We start from the raw sequence: 11224 nt of genomic DNA, 5'->3' as shown, positions 1-11224 counted from the left end.
AGTGACACTGGAAATAGCCCCTCGTTTCAGCTTTTGTGTCTATGTATAAGCACTGGAAAAACAACAGTAATTCTCAGCACTTTTACAAATATTTTGCTCCTTCTGGCATAGGAGTAGAAGTCCGGATATAGACCAATAGATGATAGTAATACATAGAAGCTATTATTATTATCACAGAGACAAACATAGCATTCAAAAATGTATTGAAAAAATGAGTGGAGTTAACATCAACCAGATTTGCGTGTTTATTTGTTGGCATCATTCATCTGTGCTAACATGAGCTTGCTTTGAACATGGAATTCTTTTAGGGGAAAAAAGCTCAGGCATAGGCATTGACCTCTGACATTAAGGAGAGCTCTGTTGTCTGAGAAAATGTACTACAGAGAGAAAGGGGACGAGAACTTGGCCATAGATCACATCAACAAAGTTTAGCCAAACATGGATGCAAAGAAAATGCATTCCAGAGTTGGCAATGCTCTACAGAGAAAGCGCGAAACCTTGGCGTTCTGTTGCATGGGGAGTCTGGCTTCTATCAAATTACAGAATCAGAGAAACCAGCTTTCTTTACATCTTGAAAGGAAATAGCACTCATCCTGACAATGGGGACATTATTTGAGTCCAAAGTTCATTTTAAATAAATATATATGGTTAAACAAAATGATCGGACATAAATCAACAGACGGATAAGTTGCACTGGGAAAGCTTGAGAGCGAAACATGAAGTTCAACAGCCAAGCATCTCATGTGGGGAGGAGGGACCCCTGTGAACACAGAACCTGATTTTTCTGGAAATCAGAAAAATCCTATTTCACTCTTTAACACTGAATTCAGAAGTGTCCAGGAAACAGCCACATATTCCACAAATGTCCCCCTATTCCCAAGCGACTGTCGTAAAATGCAAACATTTCACACAGTCACATTGCAGATGCTAAGAAACTTTGGCATTCTAATTAACTGTAGCAAGTTTCAGAAAATGAGACATTTCCTACTAAATCAGCTCCAATTTATTTCCTGTCTTTTGTGGGATACTGCGACCCATTTATCAAATTAGTTTTGTTACTATAGTGATAGACTCAATCCTTTCTGGCTCACATCAAGGTTGTCTATGGTTTGCCGTGTTTGGGAGATGCATCAATGTTTGCTGAGACAAAACTTTTAGAAAGAGACTCAACATTCAGGGCATAGTCTACAGATCATGTAAGAGTTACAGGACATTTATTTTTTATTTTTTGAAAGATTTTTATTTATTTATTTGACAGAGAGAGACCACAAGTAGGCAGAGAGGCAGGCAGAGAGAGAGAGGAGGAAACAGGCTCCCTGCCCAGCAGAGAGCCCGATGCGGGACTCGATCCCAGGACCCTGAGATCATGACCCAAGCTGAAGGCAGAGGCTTAACCCACTGAGCCACCCAGGCACTCGTTACAGGACATTTAAAAAGAGATGTCAGTATTCATTCTTCCCACAATATAATTTGACATCCACTCCAGCCCAAGGGCAGTGGTTCCCAGGAGGAAGATGGTGGACATTGGCTGTTATGATGACCTACCCCATTCAGTGGCTGGGAGTGGAGGAACCATGTGCTCAAACATTGCTGTCTAGAAATTATATTTTGCCATCACTTACCCCACCACTGCCACATTGAACCCCTTTTTCTGATGAGATATCTCAGGTGGTTTACTGTGAGAAAGATGGGGTTAAGAAATAGGTTAAAAGGAAGGACCAAGAGACAAGCATTCAGAAAACCAACAAGGCATCCATGCATCAGATCTGTGAAGAGTGGAGCTCGGGCTAGACTGGCTATTCAACGGAGGAAATGGTTTGGAGGTGGCCAACTTTTAACTGATCTTTTTTTTTTTTTTTTTAAGATTTATTTATTTGACAGACAGAGATCACAAGTAGAGAGGCAGGCTGAGAGAGAGAGGAGGAAGCAGGCTCCCTGCTGAGCAGAGAGCCCGATGCGGGGCTCGATCCCAGGCTGGGATCATGACCTGAGCCGAAGGCAGAGGCTTTAACCCACTGAGCCACTCAGGCACCCCAACTTTTAACTGATCTTAAAAAGTGAAACCCTAGTACATGGCGGACAATGAGGGTATCAACTGGGTGGCTTTTAAGTCAGTTGTGTCATCTTTCATGTTCATGCTTAAGCGCAAACCTAGGTAATTTTCAATATTATTATTTCAAAATTAAAGATACAGTGGAAAACTTGGAGAAATGAAGGAAGAAAGGAAAAAGAGAGTGTGAAAGTGAAAATAAGGTCCAATGATGTTTAGTCTGTTTTCTTATTGCATTTCTGCTTCAAGATACCTTTTCTCACTTTCTTTCTGGAAAGGCTTTCAGCTTCTGACACCTATTTAGCACCCTCTCCTGGTCTGTACCTTCTTCTGAAATCCTTCTTTTCCCACAAAACATTTTTTTACATGTGCCCTTTAAAGGTTTTTATGATAAAATGTTAATTTTTCAAAAAGCAACAGTCAGCATCCCACAATTTCATTTCCAGGATTCTGGATTATGGTTGTCCACTGACATTGTCTTGATTATTTGTTAAGACATTGAGGCAAGACCATGTTCATGCTGCTCATGATGTTACATAAAAGTAACCATCATTGGGCGCCTGGGTGGCTCAGTGGGTTAAGCCTCTGCCTTCGGCTCAGGTCATGTTCTCAGGGTCCTGGGATCGAGTCCCGCATCGGGCTCTTTGCTCTGCAGGGATCCTGCTTCCTCCTCCTCTCTCTCTCTCTCTGCCTGCCTCTCTGCCTACTTGTGATCTCTGTCTGTCAAATAAATAAATAAAATCTTAAAAAAAAAAATGTAACCGTCTTAGAATCTGTGTTCGTGAATGCTTTTGCTTCCCTATTTTTCTTCCCCAGTTTTTCTGAGATAGAATTGACACAGAAACTTTCAGATTCTAATGCTATAGACTTCTATGCCTGAAATTGCCTTTTTATATCTTGAGGTAATTAAGTTGCAAAAAACATTCATATATATGGAAATTTTTTTTGAGATTCCAATTTGTAAAAAATTACCTAGGGTTGTCTCCACTCGTAAAACATTGAAGAATCAAGAATTGGCTCGAGAAACCCATAAAGACTCTCTGAAATCTGAGATTTGACCAAAGTTCTTGAAAGTTGTTGTACAAACCTGGGGGGAAAAAAAATCAATACTTCCAAGAAAGTACTAGAGAAAGGGAATCTGGTTACAACAAGGCTCAAATGACACTGTTGTTTATATACTGTATGAGAAGCAGGGGCAAAATGTCAAGAGAATGTTTTAAAAAGTGAAATAAAAGAGAAACAGAAAAATATGAAAGAGAGAGGAAACTATATGGAAATACACAGAGTCTGGACTGGGGAAAAGGGGCAAAGTGAAAAGAGAGGCAGAGATGTGTATAGCCCAAACAAACTGCAGCCTTGAGAAAGGGATCATCAGCCCTTGGTGTCCTGTGGTTGTCACATCATCACATCCTTGGTTTCATGCCAAGGAGTATGACTCATGGACATACTTCTCATTGCCAAGTAGTAATCTTGTGCTGGTCTGCTGTTCAGAGACTCTGAGTGCTCCATCCCACAAAATCTTTCTCTTATAAGTTTGCAAAATTAAAGTAAGCTCTTATTGAATACTACTTAAATTCTCTTGATTTACTTAGAATCACAATTTAAGATTCTCATTCTTTTTATGAATTAATGGCTTCGTGATGAATAATTTAATGTCAGAAGGGCAAAGATTGATAATTTTGTAGAGAGAAGTTGAAACACAATCTCTTCACTTATGTTCCCTAAAACAGAGAAAAGAGCTTGGATGCAGGTGGTTGGCAAGAAAGACAAGAGAAGGAGCTGGAACCAGATTAAAAAGGACGGGAAATCAGTAAATTGTGCATGGTTAAGGCGGTAGCTGTGAGCATACTCCCAGAATTTCCCAGCGAGGCTGGGAGGACCAGGCATTTACCCACCAACTGCAATCTCCCATGGCCCAAGGGATGTCCCTAGGAGAGTTAACTCTCCTGCTTTTCTCACTCGTGTCTGGGTCTGGGCTGAAAAGGCTTCTGTTTTGTAAGGAAACAAGTTAAAAGACCTGGGGCAAAAAAGCAGAGATGGACAAGAGTGGTGGGGGGCATGGGACGTGCTGTGTGGGCACATAGAATGTTTACCGCAGCTTCAGACAAAACCAGAAATGCCTTAGCTCACCCTTACATGACTCAGATCTGCTCATGTTCCCCAATAAACTTTGTCACTGACCTAAGTGACTTCAAGATGACGGCCAGGACAAACGCTAACAAACACAATATGCAGTAAGACAAGCTACAGTCCCCACTGATGCAGCTATTACTAACAATGGATTGACCACCTCCCTCTCCAACTGCAACCCCTAGAAATTTCTCTCACCTTCAGCCAACCCTTCTACTGCTCTAGGTGGCTTGACTGACTAAATGATCTGACTCCCATATCTGAGGGTCTGAGAGACCCTGGTTGCTTACTTGTTTGCTGCAGTTGCCCATTGGCAATGAGCAATGAGCATGAGAACACAGAGCAATGATCCCACTGGACAGCCAGAGTTCTAGATGCATGCCTCCCTGCCCTGCTATGTAACAGCAACACCAGCTACTTATGACAATTGTCGTTAATTACCCAACCAATGACTCCTTTCTTTGACTGTTGATCTACCAGGCTGAAGATTCCAAAGTAACCAAGTAACCTTTGTAGCTACAAGTTAATAGATCCCTTACTCTGTCCCTTGGACTCTAAGGACTCAAACCTGGCAAAACCTAAAATTGTGCACTTAAGACTGACAAGTTCCACAAGTAGACTACTAAGAGTGATAGTAATGGAAGTCAACTGTATTTCCACTCTTTGTTCCCGAACCTATGTATTTTAGCCACTGGTGGCACAGGAATACAGGACCACATAATGCTAGTGTGTATGTGTGTGTGTGTACACACACACACACATACATATATATACACATAGATGAAGACACCTCTATAAGTGTGACTTTCTGAACTGGCTTTTAGAGCTGAGCCTTCAATAAGTCAGTCCATATAGAATACGATAGAAAGACAGTCCCCTGGTCCTGTGTCTTCTATCACACCTCTACTACTCTAAAGTGGGACCCTTAGTCTAAGATGATGTCAGGCAGAATTTCATGTCAATACATCAGGCATTCTCTAAGCATTCAGATAATAGCGCTATTCTGTAGGGCATCCAGAAGGCTTTTTAGATGTCCTTGCAAGATCCCTGCAATCAATATTATGTCAGAAGGGAGGCAACTAACCTTGGCCAGGAAGAAGGGTGACTGAGCATTGCTGCCTTTCCCACACAAATGCCCACTTCTTGCAGTACTTTGTTCTCAGGTATTGAAAAGAACACATTTGCCAAGACTGTGGCCTCATACCAGGTTCCACAGGTTATGTTTATCTCTTTCCATAAAGAAGCCATCTGTACAGCACACCTAACTGGGTCTGACATTTGGTTAACTGTGGTCATCTCTCTGGTTTTCGCAGGGAATAGAGAGGTCAATGGGATGAGAGTCAGATGGGAACTGCCACCATCATATCCTCTGGTTCCCTGAAAGAGCCCTAATTTCTGCCATTAAACTCAAGCTGTGTTATTGCTTCTGATTTGCTATCTTGGCTCATAGAGGCAACCTCAGAAATCTTTTTGGCTTTTCCTACTGTAAAGTCTTACTCCATGGGATATGGGACAAACGTGAAAGTTCTGCCAGCTGCTAAGTGTATTTATCCCAGTCATGCATGGAGAGAAGCGGCTGAGAAAATGACCATAGTCTGGATCTTTGTTCCCATTTGACCCTCTGGGAGATGGACCTGTGCCAAGAGTTCATTCATGACATGATCTTCGCAAACACCACCCTAACTCTGAGCCACACTGTGTTTCAGGTTTCCCGGTAGGAGTATCAGTTCAGAACGTATCCAACAGCGCTCAAAAGTCTACACATTCTTCCTTCCCTAGTAAACTATTAGTCAATCAGGGACTAGAAGTCCCTTTGGAGGAGTGTGGAAATGTTTGTATTAAATGTTAGTGGGGGGCGGGTGGCGGGCCGCGCGCGGGCCGGTCTGCGGCGTGGGCCTCGGCTGTGGTGGTGGCGGCGGCGGCGGCGGCGGCGGCCGGGGGGGAAGATGCTGCAGTCCCTGGCCGGCAGCTCGTGCGTGCGCCTGGTGGAGCGGCACCGCTCGGCCTGGTGCTTCGGCTTCCTGGTGCTCGGCTACCTGCTCTACCTGGTGTTCGGCGCCGTGGTCTTCTCGTCGGTCGAGCTGCCCTACGAGGACCTGCTGCGCCAGGAGCTGCGCAAGCTGAAGCGGCGCTTCCTGGAGGAGCACGAGTGCCTGTCGGAGCAGCAGCTCGAGCAGTTCCTGGGCCGCGTGCTGGAGGCCAGCAACTACGGCGTGTCAGTGCTCAGCAACGCCTCGGGCAACTGGAACTGGGACTTCACCTCCGCGCTCTTCTTCGCCAGCACCGTGCTCTCCACCACAGGTTATGGCCACACCGTGCCCCTGTCGGATGGAGGAAAGGCCTTCTGCATCATCTACTCGGTCATCGGCATTCCGTTCACCCTCCTGTTCCTGACGGCGGTGGTCCAGCGTGTCATCATCCACGTCACCCGCAGGCCTGTCCTTTACTTCCACATCCGCTGGGGTTTCTCCAAGCAGGTGGTGGCCATCGTCCACGCCGTCCTCCTCGGCTTTGTCACCGTGTCCTGCTTCTTCTTCATCCCAGCGGCCGTGTTCTCCATCCTGGAGGACGACTGGAACTTCCTTGAGTCCTTTTATTTTTGTTTCATTTCCCTGAGCACCATCGGCCTAGGGGACTACGTCCCTGGAGAAGGCTACAATCAGAAGTTCAGAGAGCTCTATAAGATTGGGATCACATGTTACCTCCTCCTTGGCCTCATTGCCATGTTGGTAGTTCTGGAAACCTTCTGTGAGCTCCACGAGCTGAAAAAATTCAGAAAATTGTTCTACGTGAAGAAAGACAAGGACGAGGATCGGGTCCACATCATAGAGCACGACCAGCTGTCCTTCTCCTCCATCGCCGACCAGGCCGCTGGCCCGAAGGAGGATCGGAAGCAGAACGAGCCTTTTGTGGGCCCGCAGTCCTCCGCCCAGCCCGATGGCTCCATGGGCAACTGAGGGCTTTGCTGCCTTGTCCCGGGAGCACCAGGGCCAGGGCAGGGAGAAAGAGCCTTTGTCTCATTGATTTGTATGAGAATGTAGAGGCCAAGATGATCTTTTAACAAATATCTACTGTTTGAAATATTTACAAAAAACAAAACCAAAACACCACAAAAAAACAACATAATGGAATAAAGCAAGCTTTTACTCTGGAGGAGTGATATCTGAGGAAACAGGATACGTACCTATAATTCACATGTGACAAAATTACCTAGACTTTACAAATAGGTAAGGATACGTGAAGAAGGGTGCTGCTGTGGGTAAAAGCTGATTTTATACTTTTGATCAGGGACTTTGGGATTTGTGTTTAAATCATTTTAGCTAAAGGCTAAATAGCAACATTTATATTTAAGAGCAAAAAAAAAAGAGAAGTATAGAGATGTGTTTTATAAATAAGTTTATGTGTACCTGTTTGCATGTGCACATCCCAAATCATTATTTTTATAGAATCTAACTTAAACCTACTATTTACAATGATTAGGCAACCGTTAACTGTGTACACACAAGTATAATAAACCTGTTTGTATCTTGTATATACGGTTTAGCCACTGGGTCCCAGCATCCTTCTTAACCCAAGATTGTAGATATTTTTCCTTTTGATTTCTCTTTGTACTCAAGAATCCAGTCACTGCAATAAAATAAGGGAACAATACACTTGAGAGTGAGTTACTCTAGGATTCTGCTACAAGAAATGTTTCCACCCTTTGTAAGAGTACGATAACCTGTGTCTCACGTGTTCGTAAGCCTTTCTTCGGAGGGGAACCGCTCACGAAGAATACGGTTTGTAAAAGAAGTTACTTTGTTTTGAAAGTGGGCTGTGATTTGTAGTCACCTGGTCTGCACAGCCCAGGACATGAACCTAGGCACCCGGAACAGATTCTGTCAAATTAATCAGAGAGTTTTTACATTTACAAGCTGAAATCAATAAAAGTCATAGCTGGTCGCAAAAAAAAAAAAAAAAAAAAAAAAAAAAAAAAAAAAAAAAAATGTTAGTGGGAGCATTGCAGGTTCTTTGAAGAGAGCAGGTCCCTCCTTTAACTTATGGGCATTGGCTCTGAGAATAACTCAGATCTAGAAACGAAGCAAGAAATTGTTCTTTTTTACTGCAATCACGACACTATCCTCTTTTCTTTTCTACTAATTTTTTTCTAGTTATACAAGTCAAGAAGAATCATAATTGGTTATTTTGCCCCTAGGAGCATGGCGATCTATTAGCTGTCACCTTAGATTCTTACTGGTCAAGGAATTCTGGTTGGCACTTTGGCCTTCCTGCTGACTACAAGAAAACTGCTTCCACACATTGCCTAATTCATTAATTAAAGTACATTCCTTTATGTTGAAATTACCCCTGATATTTAATGTGGTATCCCCAAAAAGAGAGTTGAATGAAACATGGGTGAAGCTGTTTTATTTAGGACACAATCCCAAGAAACATAAGTGAGAGAACAAAGAGAATGAGACCGAGTCTCATTCATACAGAATGCATCCCAGAATTTTTCCTTCAAGGACATGGGTTCATCTCCTGTACCCTATTGGTTGACAGTGACCAGGTACATTAACGCACCTATATTTCTAAGCTTCTCTCTCTCTCTCTCTCTAGCTTCTCTCTTTCTATATATATAGAGAGAGAGATGGAGAGATGAAATTTGATAAAATATTATATAACATATAAAATTATGTATAATAAAGTTACATCATGTAATAGAGTTAATATGATATGTTATTAAGTAACACAATATTATATAGTATAATAATATTTTATATATTATAAGAAATATCATCTATAAAAGACTGGTATATTTGCAGTTGGGGGGATAAGGTAGGAAACACATCAAGTTCAGTGCTAAAAATCTATAATCTGTTTTCTCTTTCTCTTTGTCTCTGTGTGTGTGTGTGTACATGTGTGCAGTATGAATAAGAAATATTCCATTCGTGTAGTTATTTTTTAAAATAACTTGATGCAGTCCATCAGATTAATGGAATAATTATTCCATTATTTACTTGTTTATTTAAGAGAGAGCACACGAAGGAGGGGCAGAGGGAGAGAATCCTGATGCAGACTTCCCACTGAGCAAGGAGCCCAACATGCACGGGGCTCCATCCCAGGACCCTAAGATCATGATCTGAGCCGAAATCAAGAGTCTGACTGAGCCACCCAGGGGCCCCCAGATTAATGGAATTTTAAATCAAAGCATAGATTTCAAAGATGAAGAGAGTGAAAGATCCCAGTTGGTAGTGAGCATCATACATGGATGATTATCATGAGGTTTTATATGAGTATAACAAAAGGATTCCTGTCTGTTTGAGCTGCATTAAAAAAATACCACAGACTGGGTAACGTATAAACAACAGAAATTGGTTCCGTAGTTCCGACGGGTGGAAGTCCGAGATAGAATGCAGGCAGGGTCAGGTTCTGGTGAGAGTCCTCTTCCGGGCCACAGTCTGAAGTCTTCTCCTTGTCATCTCCCCTGTGGAGAGAAGAGAGAGGAATCAAGCTCTCTCATGATTCTTGTAAGGGCTGTAATGAACTCTCATCTAAGCCTAATTCTCTCCCAAAGGCCCCACCTCTTAATACCATCTTGGGCAGAGGCGGGAGAGGCAGAGACACACACAAATATTTGTTCCAAAACAGGTAAGGGAAAAATTTAGCCTTTTTTCTTGGTTGGAGGAAAAAGGAGGTGAACCATTTCAGTGTTAAAGAAACCTAGATTTAAATATGACTATTAATATTAAGTTTGTGAGCACTGGCAAAAGCACATACATAATGAAAATTCCCAATTATCAGAGTGGGAAAAAGCATTGTATCAGTCCGGCAAAGTAAGAAGAAAAAAGAGGAATCAGTAAGAAATTTAAAACAGATGTAAAGGAAGATGGAAGAAATAGGACAACACAACGTTATTACAAATGATGGGAACAAATTGAGTCATTTTTAAAGATAACTGCATTCAGATTTGGTGTAATAACAAAATCTAAGTAACATTTTTTTTTATAATAAGTCTTAAAGAAAATAAAAGAGCAAATACATGCTTGACAATTGCAACTCTCCCCCCAAAAAAGCTGAAACACAAATACCACTAATGCAAAGAGAAAGATTTTTAATGAGAAGAGATTCAAATTACCAAGGAGTCAAACTCATGAACCTTTCTGCATCAAATAACATGGTAGTAAAATAACTGTAAAACCACTTAGAAATATTAGGAGAATTTGATAAAGTCATTAACATGGGAGTAGGTTTTAGTATTTTTATCTCAGATATAAAAAAAAGTAAGAAAAGTAGGTAATAATATGGATTATTGGAATCACCCTACTCAATGTCAACCTAGAAAAGAGTTTACATACCTTGCTTCACAAATTCTAGCTATAAAGGTTTTATTTAAAAGAAAAAAAATTATGACCAAAATTCATATAAACGATGTTTATTGTATTAATTATGAAAGCAAATGTTGGAATGATCATTAGCTAAACTGAAAGTTGAATTCCTCCAGAGAATTTTTTTCATTCATTAGGGACCACAAATCAGATGCTGTCCCAGAGAATGTGTCATCAATGAATACCTCCAACGAATTTCTGTGCCAGTGGTTTGTGGGTCACCTTTAGAAATTTGCTGTGTGTTGTCTAATCGCAAAAGAAACTTGGTAAATTTTACTGATTTTTAGTTTTAGTTTTGGTTGTGATTGCCTATGGTTTACTAAAATTCATGCATTGAGCAGATATTGCTTCTGAAATTAGGGAAGATGTTATAAAAAAATATTTGTCATTATGAATCTATATCTATAGAAAGCTAGTATTTCCCCATCTCCATTGTTAGATGAAGTGTCTCTTCAGAGGTTTCTTTCAAAGATTAGAGAATGTGAATATTTTGTTTATGTTAGCTAGAATTGTGGAGTCTAGATTCCTTTTAATCAGGTCTGATTCCTTCTGGGGTGGTAGGAGTGGTTCACCTTTGGAAAAGACCATTTTACTAATTGCAACCTGGTCACAACTGGTTGAATGAAATGGAGTCTGTTTTCTGGACAATACTCCTTTCTCTTAATCACATTTCCCA

The 11224-nt window shown here is 41.6% G+C and overlaps 1 protein-coding gene across 1 annotated transcript; it reads left to right on the top strand.

Annotated features, from left to right (window-relative positions):
- Window positions 1-6043: 6043 nt before the first annotated feature.
- Window positions 6044-7831, top strand: LOC125099063 (potassium channel subfamily K member 1). Its single transcript, XM_047728417.1, has one exon. It carries the CDS (start codon window positions 6127-6129, stop codon window positions 7135-7137), a length of 1011 nt encoding a protein of 336 aa, XP_047584373.1. The 5' UTR covers window positions 6044-6126; the 3' UTR covers window positions 7138-7831.
- Window positions 7832-11224: the final 3393 nt, after the last annotated feature.

This window comes from Lutra lutra, chromosome 4, assembly GCF_902655055.1.
Source record: "Lutra lutra chromosome 4, mLutLut1.2, whole genome shotgun sequence".
NCBI classification, from domain to species: domain Eukaryota; kingdom Metazoa; phylum Chordata; class Mammalia; order Carnivora; family Mustelidae; genus Lutra; species Lutra lutra.
The sequence above is the reverse complement of the archived record's forward strand: the minus strand, read 5'-3'. Positions and strand labels throughout refer to the sequence as shown.